Source organism: Natator depressus, chromosome 5, assembly GCF_965152275.1.
Source record: "Natator depressus isolate rNatDep1 chromosome 5, rNatDep2.hap1, whole genome shotgun sequence".
In the NCBI taxonomy this organism is placed as follows: domain Eukaryota; kingdom Metazoa; phylum Chordata; order Testudines; family Cheloniidae; genus Natator; species Natator depressus.
In genome coordinates, this window is record NC_134238.1 from 38,224,401 (window position 1) to 38,246,473 (window position 22,073).

The following is a 22,073-nucleotide window of genomic DNA, read 5'->3' on the forward strand; positions in this document are numbered from 1 at the left end:
GCCAACTCCTTTAGCACTCTCGGATGCAGTGCATCTGGCCCCATGGACTTGTGCTCGTCCAACTTTTCTAAATAGTCCCGAACCACTTACTTCTCCACAGAGCGCTGGTCACCTCCTCCCCATGCTGTGCTGTCCAGTGCAGTAATCTGGGAGCTATTTATTGAACACTTCAGCGTTTTCTGCCTCATTATTGTTAATTCTATCATTTCCATCAAGTATTGGACAAACACCATTGTCAAGATTCTTTTTTTGTTCCGAATTTACTTAAAAACCCTCCATCCTATTGTTCTTAATACTGCTGGCCATAGATTTCTCCTTATGTCCAGGTGCATCCCTTATCAATTTTCTGCAGTTCTTAGCTTCTGATATATATTTGTTACTGTAAAATTTGCATTTCTTAAGTTTGTTTATATAATTTTTTATATATATAAAAATGCCTTCACTTCCCTCTCTAAACCAGGTTGCTGTTTTAACCAATACAGCCTTCTTCCTTGATTGTGGGATTCGGGCTTTTTGGGCATCAAGTGAAGTGTTCTTAAACAATTCCCAATGATCATTCAAATTTTTCTGATTAAATTCAATCAGAATTAAAAAACAAACAAAAACAGCACACTTTAAATGCCAGAGACTAAAACACAAATCTTCCATGAATATGAAGTATTTGAGTAATTAAGACAAGGGGGGGTGTTGCTGTGTCCAGATCTTTCTCACTTTTGGCATCCAACAATTGTGCAGCTAATCCTGTATCAGAAGCCAAATCAAGGAGCGTGTGAATTTGTCAAAATATATAAAGTATTTACAATAATTTTGGATAATCTAGACAGCTCGCATTTTTTAGATCACCATAAAGTGTCCATTTATTTTTAAGTAGCATTTAAAACCAACCCCATGTAAAATCCCAACTGGGATTATTTTCAGAAATTAATAAAGTAATCTAAATGTTAGTGTTTCTGCATTTATATTATTTGGTACAGTGTCTTCAACAAAATTGAAACAATAAAACAGATATTGGATTGTCAAATTACTTCTTTAAAACTCCACTCCTGCCTGCTAGTCCACATGTACAATATATCTCATATTCTACATCCTCAGAACAAGGATGGCTTGCACTTTTCCTTCAGGAGATTTTGACAGCCACAACGGGAAAACTGGGCTTTGACGATCTAGACCAAGGCCTTGTACTGGCTATGGACGTGTATGGGGAGCCAATGAAGGGATTGGAGTACAGGCATGATGTATTTATGGGGTACAACTAAAAACCCACAGCTGGCCTGTGCCAGCTGACTCAGGCTTGCAGTGCTTGGGCTAAGGGTCTATTTAATTTCAGTGTAAATGTTTGGGCTTGGGCTGCTGCCTGATCTCTGGGATCCTTCCACCTTGGAGCCCAGACTCCAGCCCAAACTCGAACGTCTACACTGAAATTAAACAGCCCTTTAGCCCGAAGCCCACCGAGTCAGCTGGCATGGGCCAACCCGGGTGTCAGCTTGCAGTGTAGACATACCTATGGAGGCCTGTGACATTGAGGAGATGGGAGAGTTTCTCCTGTCAACCCAGTGCAGTGTATACACTGTAGTAAGTGGACCTAAGCTATGTAGACTCCAGCTAAGTTATTCATGTAGCTGGTGCAGTGTAATTTAGGTCGACATACGGCGGTAGTGTAGATACAGCCTAAGTTTTCAATTCTCTCTAGAAAACAAAGCTAATCAACTGCCAGGCCAAGGTGCCAGTGGTTTGTACAGCAGTCCACTTATTGTCCACTGTATTGACCCCCTAACTGTGTGCTCCCCACTCACATGCCCCACCTGAGAAAATCACCATGGTTTACAGAGACAAACTCTATCAGATTAAGCACACAAATTAAAATTTAGAATGCCTGTGACAAGAAGAAACAATCTAAATTCATGGGCCAACACTGCAGGTTTTTTCCACTGCAAAGGAGGCAAAACCAGCTTTCTACTCCATAACCACTACTTCAGTAGAATCACAAGCGGCAGAACTTTCCACATGACGAATTGGTTAATCAATCAATCGTCAGTTTTCAGCATATAACCCAGAAACTGAACCCAAGCTGTAAAATGCATCCATCAAACTTCACTGAAAAGATCAACCGGCTATGAATGGAACTAAATAAGAAAACTCCATTCCTGACCAGCCTGTATTCCCTCATCCCACCACCCTTCTCAAACTTTGGCCCTGTCATGCTTACCAGAGACCAAGAAGCCCTTAAAAAAATTAGAGCCACACCTGCAGCACAGAGCCATGGCTGGCTGGCAACAACCAGCAAAGAATAACTATGCCTACTGCTAATGACAGATATCAGTGACACCTTCAGAGGAGGTCTGCCCCATCCTCAAGAATCCAAATGTTGACTCAGAAAAATCTCTCCAACTACTGTCTGTCTTCTAACATCCCATTCTTAGTCACAATGGAGAAATTCCATCATGAGCCATCTGCTATCATCCTGTTTGGCTTGCCTTTGGGCTTCAGACCAGAGCACAACCGAGAGACAGCCCTGGTATCACTAAAATACAATCTCTTTATGGCCATGGTCATTATACTGGACCTCTCTGCAGTTTTTGGCACATTGGACTGTAAGATATTGCTAAATACATTAACACACAACAGAGCTGGAGTATATGGCACAGCACTACATTGCCTCCAATCATTCCTTTCCAGCAGAACACCAAGAGTGGTGATAGATAACTGCTCCTTCTCCCTGAAGAACTTCACTTGTGGAGTCCTACAGGGATCCAAACGATCCCCTCTTCTCTTCAATATCTCTATAAAGGCAGTTGGAAAAGAGTGAGATGTCATGGGCTCTACTGCCAATACTGCATTAATGACACCTAGATGTGTATATCATTCTTCACTGATGCAACAACCATCATGTAGGATAGGTCCATCAATGGCTATTAGCCAGGATGGCCAAGGATGCAACACCATGCTCTGGGTGTCCCTAAACCTCTGATTGCCAGAAGCTGGGACTGGACACCAGGGGATAGATCACTTGATAAATTGATCTGTTCTGTTCATTCCCTCTGAAGCATCTGGCACTGGCCACTATCGGAAGACAGGATAGATTCATAGATGCTAAGGTCAGAAGGGACCATTATGATCATCTAGTCTGACCTCCTGCACAATGCAGGCCGTAGAATCTCACCCACCCACTCCTGCGAAAAACCTCACCTGTGCCTGAGGTATTGAAGTCCTCAAATCGTGGTTTAAAGACCTCAAGGAGCAGAGAATCCTCCAGCAGTGACCCGTGCCCCATGCTACAGAGGAAGGCGAAAAACCTCCAGGGCCTCTTCCAATATGCCCTGGAGGAAAATTTCTTCCCGACCCCAAATATGGCGATCAGCTAAACCCTGAGCATATGGGCAAGATTCAGCAGCCAGATACGACAGAAAATTCTTTCCTGGGTAACTCAGATCCCACCCCATCTAATATCCCATCACAGGCCATTAGGCTATTTTACCATGAATATTTAAAGATCAATTAATTACCAAAATCATATTATCCCATCATACCATCTCTTCCATAAACTTATCGAGTTTAATCTTAAAGCCAGATAGATCTTTTGCCCCCACTGCTTCCCTTGGAAGGCTATTCCAAAACTTCACTCCTCTGATGGTTAGAAACCTTCGTCTAATTTCAAGTCTAAACTTCCTGGTGGCCAGTTTATACCTATTTGTTCTTGTGTCCACATTGGTACTGAGATTAAATAATTCCTCTCCCTCTCCGGTATTTATCCCTCTCAAATATTTATAGAGAGCAATCATATCTCCCCTCAGCCTTCTTTTAGTTAGGCTAAACTAGCCAAGCTCCTTGAGTCTCCTTTCCTAAGACAAGTTTTCCATTCCTCGGATCATCCTAGTAGCCCTTCTCTGTACCTGTTCCAGTTTGAATTCATCCTTCTTAAACATGGGAGACCAGAACTGCACACAGTATTCCAAGTGAGGTCTCACCAGTGCCTTGTATAATGGTACTAAAACCTCCTTATCCCTACTGGAAATACCTCTCCTGATGCATCCCAAGACCGCATTCGCTTTTTTCACAGCCATATCCCATTGGCGGCTCATAGTCATCCTGTGATCAACCAATACTCCGAGGTCCTTCTCCTCCTTCGTTACTTCTAATCGATGCGTCCCCAGCTTATAACTAAAATTCTTGTTAATAATCCCTAAATGCATGACCTTACACTCCTCACTATTAAATTTCATCCTATTACTATTACTCCAGTTTACAAGGTCATCCAGATCCTTCTGTATGATATCCCGGTCCTTCTCTAAATTGGCAATACCTCCCAGCTTTGTATCATCTGCAAACTTTATTAGCACACTCCCACTTTTTGTGCTGAGGTCAGTAAAAAAAAAAAAAAAAATTGGTCCCAAAACTGATCCTTGAGGAACTCCACTGGTAACCTCCCTCCAGCCTGACAGTTCACCTTTCAGTCGGACCCGTTGTAGTCTCCCCTTTAACCAATTCCTTATCCACCTTTCAATGTTTATATTGATCCCCATCTTTTCCAATTTAACTAATAATTCCCCATGTGGCACAGTATCAAACGCCTTACTGAAATCGAGGTAAATTAGATCCACTGCGTTTCCTTTGTCTAAAAAAATCTGTTACTTTCTCAAAGAAGGAGATCAGGTTGGTTTGGCACGATCTATCTTTTGTAAAACCATGTTGTATTTTGTCCCATTTACCATTGACTTCAGTGTCCTTAACTACTTTCTCCTTCAAAATTTTTTTCCAAGACCTTGCATACTACACATGTCAAACTAACAGGCCTGAAGTTACCCGGATCATTTTTTTCCCCTTTCTTAAAAATAGGAACTATGTTAGCAATTCTCCAATCATACAGTACAACTCCTGAGTTTACAGATTCATTCAAAATTCTTGCTAATGGGCTTGCAATTTCGGATGCCAATTCCTTTAATATTCTTGGATGATGATTATCTGGGCCCCCCAATTTAGTCCCATTAAGCTGTTTGAGTTTCGCTTCTACCTCAAATATGGTAATATCTACCTCCATATTCTCATTCTGTCATGCTACCATTATCCCTAAGATCCTCTTTAGCCTTATTAAAGACTGAGGCAAAGTATTTGTTTAGATATTGGGCCATGCCTAGATTATCTTTAAACTCCACTCCATCCTCAGTGTTAAGCAGTCCCACTTCTTCTTTCTTTGTTTTCTTCTTATTTATATGGCTATAGAACCTTTTACTATTGGTTTTAATTCCCTTTGCAAGGTCTAACTCTACTTGACTTTTAGCCTTTCTCACTTTATCTGTACATGTTCTGACCTCAATAAGGTAGCTTTCCTTGCTGATCCCTCCCATCTTCCACTCCCTGTATGCTTTCTGCTTTTTCTTAATCGCCTCTCTGAGATGCTTGCTCATCCAGCTTGGTCTACAACTCCTGCCTATGAATTTTTTCCCCTTTCTTGGGATGCAGGCTTCTGATAGCTTCTGCAGCTTTGATTTAAAGTAATCCCAGGCCTCCTCTACCTTTAGATCCATAAGTTCTTCAGTCCAATCCACTTCCCTAACTAATTTCCTTAATTTTTGAAAGTCAGCCCTTTTGAAATCAAAAACCCTAGTTGCAGATTTATTTTTGTTAATCCTTCCATTCACTTTGAACTGAATTAGCTCATGATCACTTGAACCAAGATTATCCCCTACAACCATTTCTTCTATGAGGTCCTCACTACTCACCAAAACCAAATCTAAAATGGCATCCCCTCTTGTTGGTTCAGCAACTACTTGATGAAGGAATCCATCAGCTATCGCATCCAGGAAAATCTGAGCCCTATTATTATTACTAGCACTCGTCCTCCAGTCTATGTCTGAGAAGTTAAAGTCTCCCATGATCACACAGTTTCCATTAGTATTTACTTTATTGAAAACATTAAAAAGGGCTCTATCCATATCCAAATTAGATCCCGGTGGTCTATAGCACACCCCAAGCACTATCCTAGGGGAGGCTCTAATAGTTTTCTTCCCCAATGTAATTTTTGCCCAGACGGACTCTGTCTTATCCATTCCATCGCTTCTTATTTCTTTACATTCTACCTCATCATTGATATACAATGCTCCTCCACCACCTTTACCTTTATTTCGGTCTTTCCTAAACAGCATATACCCTTCAATACCTTTAGTCCAGTCATGACTACTATTCCATCATGTTTCTGTTATCCTTATATCTGGTTTCACTTCCTGCACCAATAGCTCTAGTTCCTCCATTTTATTACCTAGGCTCCTCGCATTGATGTACAAACATCTTAATTTTTGCTGTTTGGCCTCGCTCACATTCTGTACCCCATTAGGCACGGTCATTCTACAGCCAGTATAACCTGTTAGACTGGTATCCACACTGCCCTTTCTCCTTATATACATTCTCCTACCCACGGCTGTATCCTTTCTTACTTTGTTTTCTTCCCTCTCAATGCTAAAATCCGGCATGGAGATTACCTGGACATCTCCCAACCATCTCCCCTGAATTCCTAGTTTAAAGCTCTCTTAATCAGTTGTGCCAGCCTCCATCCTAGAAGTCTATTTCCTTCCCTACTCAGATGAAGTCCATCCCGAGAGAACTGTCCTCTGTCCATGAATGCCTCCCAATGGCCATACATCCCAAAGCCCTCCTTATAGCACCACTGCCTAAGCCATCTGTTGATAGTCATAATCTTGTCACACCTTTGTTGCCCTTCTCTAGGAATAGGCAGAATCCCAGTAAAGAGTACCTGAGCCTCGATTTCCTTAAGCGTCTTTCCCAGCCTAGCATAGTCTCCCTTAATACTTTCCAGCGAGAATCTAGCCATATCATTTGTTCCCACATGAAGGATACTTAGGGGATTCTTTCCTGCTCCCTTTAGGATCCTTTTCAACCTCAGGTCTACATCCTGTATCTTAGCACGTGGAAGACAGCACACCCTTCTGTTCTCTGGATCAGCTCTGGTTACAGGCCTGTCTATTCTTCTCAGTAAAGAGTCCCCGATCACATAGACCTGCCTTTTCCTGGTGACGGTGCTATTGTGCAGTCTATCTCCTGTTCCTTTTGGCTGTAAGTTCTTTCCATTCCTATTCTCCCTTGTAATCCTCTTCAACCCATCCTGTATCCTCCTGGGGCTCATATTTGGTGTAGTCTCCATTGAGTCTTCCCCTTTTCCTGTAGGACTAGCCGCTCTTCTCTTCTTCCTTGCCCTTCCACCTTCAGTGACTACCCGCTGAGCCCCTTCTTCATTTTCCAACTCTGCAGACCTGTTCTTGAGCTCTGTTTCTCCTTCACTAGCCCATCTTTTCCTCTGCCTGGTTCTTTTAGTCACATGCTTCCACTGACCACTTTCCTCACCCAGTCTCCCCTCAGAATTCCCCAGCCCTGCTTCCATCTGCAAGTCTGAGCTTTTCCCTTCAGATACCTCATGTCTTTGCTCCATAATCTGCTCAAACCCCTTCCTAAACTCAACCAGACTTTCCACCTGCATCTCCAAGCCTCGGATCTTTTCCTCCATCTGCTCTATCAGACGGCATTTCCTGCAGACAAAACTCTTACCAGGTACCCCCTCCAGGATCATGTACATACCGCAGCTTCCACATCCAGTCATCCTCATTGTGTCTCCAACTACATGGGTCACTCCCACTGCTGCCTCTGTATCTGTCATAGCCTTCCCAGCTAAATCCTGTTAATCTGGGAAACACAAACCACACCAAAGCACCACCACTCACAGCAAAACCAAATCCCAAACAAGTACCACAATACAAACTCCCCTTTCAAACTCCCACTCAAACTCTCCTGTTTACAGCTCTGTGTGCTGGCTCCTGTGCCATGGAGCTGTCTGTGCCACTGCCTGACTGGCTGGCTAACTTTTAGGACCCCTAGTTACGCTAGATGGACCATTGGTCTCACCCAGTATGGCCATACTTGTGGCCATCATCCCGCAGATGTCCAGAGTGGTTAGAAGAGATCATCTTCTGGATGAGACGCAGCTGGCTGAAACTCAAGCCAGGCAAGGCAAAAGTAATGCTGGTTGATGGGAACTGCTTTTAAGAACCATCTTGAACACTTCCCCTGAACCCTTGCATTCCATAGCAGGGATACAGTCCCCAATGCAGTAAAGTTGTGTTAAGCCTCTGGGTCCTGTTTTGTTCCTCACCAAACCTGGACAACTAGGTAGCCTCAGTGACCAAAAATGCCTTTTTTCACATCTATCGTCCTAGCAAACTTTGCCCCTTCCTCACAGATGAGGACCTTGCCACAATAATCCTGACATTTGTCATCTCCAAACTGAGATGTAATTGTTGTAATTCACTGTATCTGAAGGTGAATGTCTAAACAATGTAAAGATTCCAGCTACTGCAAAATGCGGCTGCCTCTCTCCTTCATAGTTAGTCTTTTTATTTCAGTTAATGGATCTTTTCTCCTGAGTTCTGCTCTACTCTGAGTAATAAAGAGCACTTTCAGTATTCTTCAGATATCACGTGATAAAATCTACCTATTGAGAATTCCAAAGTCAAAATCCTGACATCCTTAGTTTATATTTCCTGGGAAGGTCATGAGAATCGAGTCAGGACTTCCACAAGTACAGCTGGCTAATGGATTTAGTGCTGTATCTCTGAGACTTATTGGACAGACTGGAGCTTGTCTGTCCCCGAAAGATCAGAGCACATTACGCTTTAATATTCTTTTATTGAGCTCTCTGCTGAAATACCCTCTAGCCATGTTTATTTGGGCAATCGGTAACAAAGTTAGGCCATTTTATAAAATATTTCAGTTCAATTTAGTGACAAACTTCCTAAGTGAGAAGCTAAGTCACTCTCCTAATCCTGGAGCAACGGTTAAAAATACTTCTCCATACTTGTCACTTCTGTACAATATATAGCACCGTGAATGTTTATCTGTAAAACTTTTCCAGTCACAGTGCAAATGCAATCTCTTAATTCCTTAAAGAAGCAAATCCTGCTCTCTTCTCCTGAGGCACAGAGGGTACTGCATGGTGCTGCTGTGCAAAATGGGAGGTGGGCAGGGGCAGTTCCATAGGCGTTCCCTGCGCATTAGCCTGCATTGAGGAAGTCTCTAAGGTGCCACAAGTATTCCTGGTCTTTTTGCGGATACAGACTAACACGGCTGCTACTCTGAAACCTGAGGAAGTAAGTGTGAGTGTGTGTTGTAGGGAGGTGGAAGAGGGAGGCAAGGAGCTTTCATGGCTGCTACTCTGATCTACAATCTACTCCTCATGTAGAAAGGGGTGAAATCAGCAAGGCTGCAAAGGACAGATTCCTAATGCCTCTTGCAACTCTTTGGGCTGGATACTATAGACAGGATTTGAAGCTGAATTGGTAAAAAGCCTGATATCTAAGGAGCAGTATATTTTTAGTAAAAAGAAAAGGAGTACTTGTGGCACCTTAGAGACTAACCAATTCATTTGAGCATAAGCTTTTGTGAGCTACAGCTCACTTCATCGGATGCATACTGTGGAAAATACAGAAGATGGTTCGAAAGCTTATGCTCAAATAAATTGGTTAGTCTCTACGGTGCCGCCACAAGTACTCCTGTTCTTTTTGCGAATACAGACTAACACGGCTGTTACTCTGAAACCTATATTTTTAGTGAGTTTTAATGATATTTCTCCCATAAATGAACTATGTATATATATTAATCATAATTAGTCTTGGAAGGAATTGCTTCTTGTTTTTATAAATTTTAAATTTTCACTTTTTGACTTACTTTTGCACTAATAGGAAATCTTAAACTTGGTAACTAAAACTGTAATACCTTTAGAAGTTGATATCTACAGCATTTAGGAATACAATCATATTACTGTACTTAATATACCAGGGTGTATTTGATTTAAATCAAATTGGTTTAGATCATGATTTAAATCACTCGTCAGGAAGACTCGATTTAATCATGGATTTCTACATAAAAGTGCATTCTTGTTGGTTGTTATAACCTTAATACATATTCTTCACAAATCAGAAATAGATGAAATCCAAACTGGGTCTCTTTTATGACCTGCTCCCATTATAGGTTTTCCCTTCTAGTGAGAGACTGGTATGGTAGATCTCAAATCAATGAAGGCTACACTCAGAGAGATCTCAGGACTTCTGGAATATGCTGCTCAAACGGTTTCACTTTTGGTTCTGCTGCCTGTCCCTTCCGTCTCACATTTATCTCCAGACTTCTTCTCCTGTCCAGATCTATTCTGTCCCCAACAATCTTCTATTCACTGAACTTTTTGAAACTTTGCACTTTTAGAGAGAGGTAAAAGGGATTGACTCTGTATACACAATTTTGCAGAGAGACAATAGGGTTGAGGTCTGTTATTTCTCACCTCTACGTATTTATTTAAAAACATTTTTGCTGTTAACAAGCATGTTATCTCTGGAGACACAAATCCACAGTTTGAGAACTGCAAAACTAAACATCTCTGATGGTATCTTCTAGACTGAGCACTGAGTCCCATTAGCTAGATAGAAAGATTAACCTAAGTAATCTATACAGAAGCCCCTGGAACCCCATAAGATTGGCTCCCTAATGCATGAACTATTGGAACTCGTTTACAAAACTTTTCTTAAACATTACATGAATATATTGTCTCATACTATAGAATTAGAATTTATAATCCCTATTTCATGATGAGATATCTTTGAGCTAAAATGTATCTTAATTAAAACGATCTAAAAATAGGTTTTTTCCTCAAAAAGCAGTTTATCAAAAAAATCTGATTTAAATTTAAAAAATCCAATTTTTATATTTTTTTAAAAAATCATTGATTTTTATCCACCCTGTAATATACATATTTCACTTTTGTTATTATCTGACCTCTAGAATTGACAGCAAAAGAGTGCACCAGTTGTTGATGACTTCTATATACAGTGTATGTCACGTTTATCATGACACTTTCCGTCTCTGCTTAGATTATTAATAGTAAGATTTGTTTGGTTTGGGTGGAGGGGGAAAGAAAAAATTAATGACACTTGCTGGCTGAAATTGAATCCTTCAAATCTAATAATAATCCCTTTCATCTTCAAAACATAACTGATCAGTACTAACCCCCTCCTCTAAGATAAGTTAAATTATCCACATTTTACAGATGGGGAAATTTAGACAGAATGTAAGACACACTTGTCTAAGGCTACAAAGAGAGTCAGGGTCAGAACTGAAATTAGAACTCAGGATTTACTTCACCCCAAGTCTTGTGCTCAGACCACCAGCCTGTATCAATGTCTTGACACACATTCTGAATTCCACATGCAAACAGGGAAATGTTCCTTTTCTATTCTTTTATTTGTTTGTTTATTTTTTTTTTGGATGTTCAGAAAACTATTTAATTTTGAGGTGATCTGCCCCAAGACAGAGAACAGAATCTGAAAAAACACAAGTTACAGATTGATATCACAGCTAGGAGAGATGGTGAAATGCATTCTAGACTGTCTCTAACTTGAATTAAACAGGTTTCAGAGTAACAGCCGTGTTAGTCTGTATTCGCAAAAAGAAAAGGAGTACTTGTGGCACCTTAGAGACTAACCAATTTATCTGAGCATAAGCTTTCGTGAGCTACAGCTCACTTCATCGGATGCATACTGTGGAAAGTGTAGAAGATCTTTTTATACACACAAAGCATGAAAAAATACCTCCCCCCACCCCACTCTCCTGCTGGTAATAGCTTATCTAAAGTGATCACTCTCCTTACAATGTGTATGATAATCAAGTTGGGCCATTTCCAGCACAAATCCAGGTTTTCTCTCCCCCCCCCCCACAAACCCACTCTCCTGTTGGTAATAGCTTATCTAAAGTGACCATTCTCCTTACAATGTGTATGATAATCAAGGTGGGCCATTTCCAGCACAAATCCAGGGTTTAACAGGAATGTCGGGGGGTGGGAGGGTGTAGGAAAAAACAAGGAGAAATAGGTTACCTTGCATAATGACTTAGCCGCTCCCAGTTTCTAGTCAAGCCTAAGTTAATTGTATCCAATTTGCAAATGAATTCCAATTCAGCAGTCTCTCGCTGGAGTCTGGATTTGAAGTTTTTTTGTTGTAATATCGCAACTTTCATGTCTGTAATCGCGTGACCAGAGAGATTGAAGTGTTCTCCGACTGGTTTATGAATGTTATAATTCTTGACATCTGATTTGTGTTCATTTATTCTTTTATGTAGAGACTGTCCAGTTTGACCAATGTACATGGCAGAGGGGCATTGCTGGCACATGATGGCATATATCACATTGGTGGATGTGCAGGTGAACGAGCCTCTGATAGTGTGGCTGATGTTATTAGGCCCTGTGATGGTGTCCCCTGAATAGATATGTGGACAGCATTGGTATCGGGCTTTGTTGCAAGGATAGGTTCCTGGGTTAGTGGTTCTGTTGTGTGGTATGTGGTTGCTGGTGAGTATTTGCTTCAGGTTGGGGGGCTGTCTGTAGGCAAGGACTGGCCTGTCTCCCAAGATCTGTGATAGTGTTGGGTCATCCTTCAGGATAGGTTGTAGATCCCTAATAATGCGTTGGAGGGGTTTTAGTTGGGGGCTGAAGGTGACGGTTAGTGGCATTCTGTTATTTTCTTTGTCGGGCCTGTCCTGTAGTAGGTGACTTCTGGGAACTCTTCTGGCTCTATCAATCTGTTTCTTCACTTCCGCAGGTGGGTATTGTAGTTGTAAGAATGCTTGATAGAGATCTTGTAGGTGTTTGTCTCTGTCTGAGGGGTTGGAGCAAATGCGGTTGTATCGCAGAGCTTGGCTGTAGACAATGGATCGTGTGGTGTGGTCAGGGTGAAAGCTGGAGGCATGTAGGTAGGAATAGCGGTCAGTAGGTTTCCGGTATAGGGTGGTGTTTATGTGACCATCATTTATTAGCACTGTAGTGTCCAGGAAGTGGATCTCTTGTGTGGACTGGACCAGGCTGAGGTTGATGGTGGGATGGAAATTGTTGAAATCATGGTGGAATTCCTCAAGGGCTTCTTTTCCATGGGTCCAGATGATGAAGATGTCATCAATATAGCGCAAGTAGAGTAGGGGCTTTAGGGGATGAGAGCTGAGGAAGCGTTGTTCTAAGTCAGCCATAAAAATGTTGGCATACTGTGGGGCCATGCGGGTACCCATAGCAGTGCCGCTGATTTGAAGGTGTACATTGTCCCCAAATGTAAAATAGTTATGGGTAAGGACAAAGTCACAAAGTTCAGCCACCACGTTAGCCGTGACATTATCGGGGATAGTGTTCTTGACGGCTTGTGGTCCATCTTTGTGTAGAATGTTGGTGTAGAGGGCTTCTACATCCATAGTGGCCAGGACGGTGTTATCAGGAAGATCACCGAAGGATTGTAGTTTCCTCAGGAAGTCAGTGGTGTCTCGAAGGTAGCTGGGAGTGCTGGTAGCGTAGGGCCTGAGGAGGGAGTCTACATAGCCAGACAGTCCTGCTGTCAGGGTGCCAATGCCTGAGATGATAGGGCGCCCAGGATTTCCAGGTTTATGGATCTTGAGTAGTAGACAGAATATCCCAGGTCGGGGTTCCAGGGGTGTGTCTGTGCGGATTTGATCTTGTGCTTTTTCAGGGAGTTTCTTGAGCAAATGCTGTAGTTTCTTTTGGTAACTCTCAGTGGGATCAGAGGGTAATGGCTTGTAGAAAGTGGTGTTGGAGAGCTGCCGAGCAGCCTCTTGTTCATATTCCGACCTATTCATGATGACAACAGCACCTCCTTTGTCAGCCTTTTTGATTATGATGTCAGAGTTGTTTCTGAGGCTGTGGATGGCATTGTGTTCCGCACGGCTGAGGTTATGGGGCAAGTGATGCTGCTTTTCCACAATTTCAGCCCGTGCACGTCGGCGGAAGCACTCTGTGTAGAAGTCCAGTCTGCTGTCTCGACCTTCAGGAGGAGTCCACCTAGAATCCTTCTTTTTGTGGTGTTGGTAGGGAGGTCTCTGTGGATTCATATGTTGTTCAGAGGTATGTTGGAAATATTCCTTGAGTCGGAGACGTCGAAAATAGGATTCTAGGTCACCACAGAACTGTATCATGTTCGTGGGGGTGGAGAGGCAGAAGGAGAGGCCCCGAGATAGGACAGCTGCTTCTGCTGGGCTAAGAGTATAGTTGGATAGGTTAACAATATTGCTGGGTGGGTTGAGGGAACCGTTGCTGTGGCCCCTTGTGGCATGTAGTAGTTTAGAAAGTTTAGTGTCCTTTTTCTTTTGTAGAGAAGCAAAGTGTGTGTTGTAAATGGCTTGTCTAGTTTTAGTAAAGTCCAGCCATGAGGAAGTTTGTGTGGAAGGTTGGTTTTTTATGAGAGTATCCATTTTTGAGAGCTCATTCTTTATCTTTCCCTGTTTGCTGTAGAGGATGTTGATCAGGTGGTTCCGCAGTTTCTTTGAGAGCGTGTGGCACAAGCTGTCAGCATAGTCTGTGTGGTATGTAGATTGTAATGGATTTTTTACCTTCAGCCCTTTTGGTACGATGTCCATCTGTTTGCATTTGGAAAGGAAGATGATGTCTGTCTGTATCTGTACAAGTTTTTTCATGCATCCACCTTTAGCTTCCGTGTTTGCTTGTGTTAAATGTTTAAAAAACTACCCTTTTAAGACTGAGCCTACTTTTCTGTTTGTTTCAGAGTAGCAGCCGTGTTAATCTGTATTCGCAAAAAGAAAAGGAGTACTTGTGGCACCTTAGAGATTAACCAATTTATTTGAGCATAAGCTTTCGAGAGCTACAGCTCACTTAATCGGATGAAGTGAGCTGTAGCTCACGAAAGCTTATGCTCAAATAAATTTATTAGTCTTTAAGGTGCCACAAGTACTCCTTTTCTTTTCTGTGTGTGTTACTAACAACACCTTAAATTGAAAGTAAACAATTTAAAAAAATCCAGTTTACTGTCACACATACACTGATGTTTGCATTTCAATACCAACAATGAAAATCCACGAAGGAAGTTTCCCTTCCCTTCCTTCTGTCCTGCACTGTTTTGATTGCAAATGCTGCAAGTGGAATGTTTGTTTTAAAAACAACTTTCCAGTTGGAACTTTAAACAATACAGAAACATTTGTATTGGTCTTATGTTTTGTAGAATCTTCTTTATATGAAAATTCTAAATTTTGATTGGACAGTGCCTGTCTTTAAAAAAAACAAAACAAAACCCCCTTAGTATCCATGGACAAGACTGATAGGGCACAGCTTAATGCATGGAGGCATTCAGTGACAGAGGCCAGGAAAGCATTAAGTGAGCGCGGTGAGAAGAGGCAGGAGGCGATGCTGAGGCTAATGTGGGAGCAAACAGACATGATAGAGCATCTGTTGGAGCTGCAGGAAAGCCAACAAGAGCACAGACCATCGCTGCATCTGCTGTACAACCGCCTGCCCTGCTCCCGAAGTTCCCCCATATCCTCCTCACCCAGATGCCCAAGAATGTGGGGGCGAGGCTCCGGGCACCCAGCCACTCCACTCCAGAGGATGGCCCAAGCAACGGAAGGCTGTCATTCAAACAGTTTTGATTTGTAGTGTGGCTACAATAAGCAATGTGGCCTTGTCTTCCCTCCTCCCCCACCCCACCCAGGCTACCTTGTCAGTTATCTCACTTTTTTTTAATTAATAAAGAACGAACGCATGGTTTCAAAACAGTAATGACTTTATTTCCTTTGCCAGCTGTGATCGAAGCGGGGAGGATGGTTGGCTTACAGGGAATTAAAATAAACAAAGGGGGCAGGTTTGCATCAAGGTGACACACACACAACTGTCACAATGTAGCCTGGCCAATCATGAAACTGGTTTTCAAAGCCTCTGTGATGCGCAGTGCGCCTGGCTGTGCTCTTCTAATCACCCTGGTGTCTGGCTGCTCAACATCGGCCGCCAAGCAGTTTGCCTCAACCTCCCACCCCGCCATAAACTCTCCCCCTTACTCTCACAGATATTATGGAGCACACAGCAAGCAGCAATAACAGTGGAAATATTGGTTGCGCTGAGGTCTAACCTAGTCAGCAAACAGCGCCAGCGAGCTTTTAAATGTCCAAAGGCACATTCTACCAGCATTCTGCGCTTGCTCAGCCTATAGTTGAACCGCTCCTTACTACTGTCCAGGCTGGCTGTTTATGGCTTCATGAGCCATGGGAGCAAGGCGTAGGCTGGGTCCCCAAGGATAACTATTGGCATTTCAACATCCCCAATGGTAACTTTCTGGTCTGGGAAGTAAGTCCCTTCTTGCAGCTGCTCGAACAGCCCAGAATTCCTAAAGATGCAAGCGTCATGCACCTTTCCCAGCCATCCCACGTTGATGTCAATGAAATGTCCCTTGTGATCCACCAGCGCTTGCAGCACCATTGAGAAGTACTCCTTGCTGTTTATGTACTGGTTGGCAAGGTGGTCTGGTGCCAAGCTAGGGATATGTGTTCCATCAGTTAGGGAACCCCATTGCCGCAAAGCCATCCAGTATGACCTGCACATTTCCCAGAGTCACTACCCTTGATAGCAGAATGTCAGTGATTGCACTGGCTACTTGGATCACAGCAGTCCCCACAGTAGACCTGTCCACTCCAAATTGATTCCTGACTGACCGGTAGCAGTCAAGCGTTGCAAGCTTCCACAGGGCTATCGCCACTTGCTTCTCAAATGTCAGGGCAGCTCTTATCTTGGTATTCGTGCGCTTCAGGGCAGGGGAAAGCAACGCACAAAGTTCCAGGAAAGTGGCCTTACGCATTCGAAAGTTTCACCGCCATTGGGAATCATCCCAAACCTGCAACGCTATGTGGTCCCACCAGTCTGTGCTTGTTTGCCGGGCCCAGAATCGGCCCCACTGCCACCATGATGTCCCAATTGCCGCATCCCGTGCTTTCAGGAATGTCTGTGTCCATGTCCTCATCACAATTGTCCTCGTGCTGGCGGCTCCTAGCCAGGTTCTGCACATATTGCAGGATAATGCACGAGGTATTTACAATGCTCACAACAGCAGCGGTGAGCTGAGCGGGCTCCATGCTATGGCATCTACACGGATAGCCCAGGAAAAAACTCACGAAACAATTGTCTGCTGTTGCTTTCACGGAGGGAGTGAAGGAGGGGAGACTGACGACATGTACCCAAAACCACCCTTGACAATGTTTTTGCTCCATCAGGCTTTGGGAGCTTAACCCATAATTCCAGTGGTCAGCGGGGACTGTGGGATAGCTACCCACAGTTCACTGCTCTGTGAGTCGATACTAGCCACGGTATTGAGGATGCACTCCGCCGACTAAATACGCTTAATGGGGACATACACAATCGACTGTATAAAATTGCTTTCTGAAAATTGACTTCTATAAATCGACCTAATTTTGTAGTGTAGACATTTAGACTTTGCAGTATTGATCAATACCGATTAAGACAAATACAAGGGATTATTTCTTTTCTGTTTTCTGTGGCGAAATCCTGGGGCCAGGCAAAATCAAAACTCCAATTTCACAACAGCCAGGGATAGTGTTGATACTACATCAGAGATTTTGTTTATTTTATTTTCCACGTGCCTCTTAGCCAGTAAAAGCTGATGAAACAATTAACATTAGTACATTCTTTCAAACCAAACTACAGTTACAAATCAGTGAATAAAATTGACCTTAAAACATATAGGATTTAGTTAAAACTATTTTTATCTGATCCGGTAAGGCCCATTTCATTAGATACCCCTTGCAAAGATTTGGGATTAGAAAATAGCTGTTTCAAAAGCAAAATGGACTAACTCCCTATATTTTTAGTACAAATTTTAATATCCATTTAACAGACTATAAACACTTCCCAGATACTAAAAGCATATGTTTTGATTATTTAAGGGTGCAACACTTACACAAGACAAATCTGGAATAAGTCCTTGGAAATCAGTGAAGTTATTCTAGATTTATACTAGTATATGGAAAATGAGGGAAGACTTGGGGGACAATGTAAATTCATTATTACATCTTGACAATGATGAAGAATCATTACTTTGCTGTTCTAGATATTTTTTTATTCCTGTTCTAGATAGTGGGGATAACACCACTGTGACAGACAGCGCCCCTGTATTCACACCCTGAATAATAATCTTCGAGAAAAATATGCCTTGTAAATATCAGCTTTGAAAAGTGCAGTTCAGCTCTGCTTTGACAAGTTAATCAAAATATTGGAGCATTTTTTTTAACTATGACTACAATTGCAGTAATCCAAAGCAATGCATTTTGACTGTCTTTATTTTGCAAATGCATATGAAGAGAGAATGTGTAAAATTAAGTTTAGGAAAAAAGATACCTATGGGTTTTCGTTTGCTATTTCAGTAGTGTAAATTACATTGATGTCTGCTTTAACCACTTTCCTTCTTGCCTGGTGGCTTTTTGCAGGAAATTCTTAAGAATGAAATCTATAGAGAAGAAATAAAACTGAAAATCACAGATGCTTCTGAAAAGGACAGCCTCCTTCAAACCAAGGGATATGAGGGACTTGCTGCTGAACCAGTTCAAACTCAAATTAAAGGCCATGCATCATCCCCTTACTATGGAAAGAATGAGCCTTCACCAGACCCATCAAGCACTGCAAAAACCTTTCAGCCAGGTTCCTGGATCCCACCAGCTAGCAGTAGCCGTAATAAATAAACAGTTGTAATGTGAAAAATCTTGCCAGTGAATTGTGTAGAAAATTGCTCTAACAAGCAACATGACTGAAGAAAACTCTTTTTCACTTACCAACTGTGTGTGAGAAATAAACTGATATGTTAAAGCTAATTTTCATTTGTTTTTACAAGCTAGATCTTAGAAATCATTGAATTCTTAGTTATTACTGTGACTAATTAGTAAATCTTAGTATAAAACTATTGCTACTTAATTTTTTTTTTAAGTAATTGTTAATCTGTTATTCTTGAGCTCATTCTATTTAGTTCATTGAGGTAGGAAAATGTCACAATACACTTTCTTTTGACAGGCATTTTCCTTAAAGGTAACAATTATTTTTTTTAAAAATTATAACTATAATCTGGTCATCAACATAATGGATTTCACATAGCTTATTTGTAGACATGAGGCTTATAAATGACCTTTTGCATTATCAAATCTAGATTTTTTTTGCTTAATCATCATGTATTTCTATGGAATCCCAAAGAGTTCCCTGCCTATTGTTGCCTTTTAATGTGGTCAATGCTGTTGGCTCCCTTAGGTGATTGTAGGGTCTGTTTGACCTCATTAACATAAAGCACTTCAAAAATATAGAGAGACTACATTCTTACAACAAAAAAACTTCAAATCCAGACTCCAGCGAGAAACTGCTGAATTGGAATTCATTTGCAAATTGGATACTATTAATTTAGGCTTAAATAGAGACTGGGAGTGGTTAAGTCATTATGCAAGGTAGCCTATTTCCCCTTGTTTTTTCCTACCCCCCCCCTTCCCCGACGTTCTGGTTAAACTTGGATTTATGCTGGAAATGGCCCACCTTGATTATCATGCACGTTGTAGGGAGAGTGGTCACTTTGGATAAGCTATTGCCAGCAGGAGAGTGAGTTTGTGTGTGTTTTTTTGGGGAAAAAAAAGGGGGGGGGGTGAGAGAACCTGAATTTGTGCAGGAAATGGCCCACCTTGATTATCATACACATTGTGAAGAGAGTGGTCACTTTGGATGGGCTATTACCAGCAGGAGAGTGAGTTTGGGGGGGGGGGGGCGGAGGGTGAGAAAACCTGGATTTGTGCTGGAAATGGCCCAACTTGATGATCACTTTAGATAAGCTATTACCAGCAGGAGAGTGGGGTGGGAGGAGGTATTGTTTCATGGTCTCTGTGTATATAATGTCTTCTGCAGTTTCCACAGTATGCATCCGATGAAGTGAGCTGTAGCTCACGAAAGCTCATGGTCAAATAAATTGGTTAGTCTCTAAGGTGCCACAAGTACTCCTTTTCTTTTTGCGACTACATTCTTTGTTAATTTTAGGGGTCTATAGCTTGTAACTGTATTAATAGATGGTAAAATCAACAGTTAAAGTGTGTCTTGCTGGCCATCTGTAAGTAGTCTAAAGTGCTATATGGAATCAGTCTGAGTCAAATAAGAGCAGAGTGTGGAAGCACTTTCTCATTTTCCAGGAATTTAAGACCTCCTAGGTCAGGGGTTCTCAAACTGGGGGTCAGGACCCTTCAGGGGGTTGCGAGGTTATTACATGGGGATCGCAAGCTGTCAGCCTCCACCCAAAACCCACTTTGCCTCCAGCATTTATAATGGTGTTAAATATACAAAAAAAGTGTTTTTAATTTATAAGGGGTGTCACACTCAGAGGCTTGCTATATGAAAGGGGTCACCAGTACAAAAGTTTGAGAACCACTGTCCTAGGCAGTGTCTACACCAATAAAATTCTTATCAGGATTACAGGAAGGGCCAGTAATGGTGCAGCTGCATCAGTGATAAGAAAAGTGTAAACTAGGGTGGAGAGGGCACAGACTTTGTCCTCTTTCCCCCTTCCCTCCCCCAAGCTATTAAAACCTGCTCTGTACAAGTTTTCATGACTTAATGATAAAAGCACCTGAGCTCTAGGTTAGTGACTTAGCATATCTGATTGATAGCAATGGAGAGTGCTATGGCTAGGTCTCCCAAAAAGCTGTGACCCCCAGGCCCTAAATTCTGTGCTGAAGGTGTCAGACTTGTAACAGCTTCAGTAACAAAAAAGAAACATGACTATTAAAAGTTTCAGACAATACTCCTTGTTTTGATATTCAACTGTGGACATCTGAGTGTTGGAATGTCTTTCAAATGTGCATTACCCCCAAACTGTTTAATTTGCAATAGGATTTGATTTGGATAATACACAACTTCTTTACAGAAGTTGTCGGACAGGAAGAGCTGGAGGCTTTGGCTCCTGTGCAAGGGTCAGTTAAGGTTTCAGGCCTTTGAGAGGCAGCTGAAGAAAAGATTCATCTCTTTTTTTCTTGTTTCCTATCCATATACATGATTTGACATTTTGATCTCTTGTTAACACTTACTGTCGCTAGTTTTCAGAGTTAGCCCTACCCTTGCAAGGAATGGACTACATGTTTGTATCCTAAGAACTTCACTGGTTTATGTTAGTTTAGAAGATTGTAACTATAGATTATGAAGGCAAACATGATTTTTAATGAAGTTTAGATTCTTTTGTTAAATCAATTTTATGGCTATGGAATTGGAAAGAAATTTAAAGGGCCAGAGATATATTACCACCCCACCACATTCCCAAACAATTTTAGGAATAGTACTGAATGGAAGCTGAGGTGGAGACTGACCACTATAAAAGATTTTATATGATAAAGGGAAAAACTGTGTGTGGTTATTACTGCCTGCAAAAGGGAAACAGTATTCTACTTAGAAAAAAATATAATTTTGATGGGTTATGCCATGGTGTGAGAATGAGCAGAGTGAGTTTGGATCTAGCATCTGCCCTACAGCTGCCAAAAGAAAAGGCTTAACTCAGAATATTGTTCAGCAGTCAAGGTAGATTATCTTACCCAACCTGCTACCAACCCCCAGCCACTGCCTATATACCCCCTTTCTTCACTTTTATTTTCAAGTTTATCTTCAAAGCCAGAGTTGTCTGATCTGTTTTTGTACCACCTTTATGTCCGTCCCCCCATCTACCAAAGGTGTTGGTTTTGATGCTTCTGTTACACTTAGCCCTGCCTCTGGCCCACCCATCTTGAGCTGCTCTAAGACGCTACCCTCTTTTAAGAGAACCCTTTAACTTCCTTCTCCAGTGTCTACAAGAAGCCTGTCACATTTTAAAATTAGTTACTCCGTCAAGCTGTTATTCCTAACAAATCTTATTTGTTCCTTTCATCATTCCCCAGCCTGCACCATGTCTGAAACTGGTGTGTAGCCTCATCTGGGATTTTCAGTGTCTTAGGGGATTCAGAAATCGACATGTTTACCAGCACATGTTTTCATTGTAGTGGGAGGCATCCAGCATGTGCTGGGGTATTAAAATAAACTAAAGTGGTGGAAACATCATGTGGGATTTAAAGTGACTGAACAAAAAATTAATATAGGAAACAATCTTTCAATAACAGATTAAACAAATAATAGGTATTTTCCATGTCTACCTTCTGATTCTATAAATTAACTAGGCTACATCTGGCTTTAATTGGTGCGT

General features: G+C 41.9%; 1 protein-coding gene across 2 annotated transcripts in view; it reads left to right on the forward strand.

Moving 5' to 3' along the window:
• Positions 1-19,511, forward strand: part of NDUFAF2 (NADH:ubiquinone oxidoreductase complex assembly factor 2) — a 144,476-nt gene extending 124,965 nt beyond the window's left edge. The window contains exon 4 of one of the 2 annotated variants that reach the window (XM_074952592.1): positions 18,319-19,511. In XM_074952592.1, the coding sequence (XP_074808693.1) occupies positions 18,319-18,570 (252 nt within the window). In that variant the 3' untranslated portion in view covers positions 18,571-19,511. The remainder of the gene's footprint in view (positions 1-18,318) is intronic. The other variant, XM_074952593.1, reaches the window with a different exon arrangement.
• The last annotated feature ends 2,562 nt before the right edge of the window (positions 19,512-22,073 follow it).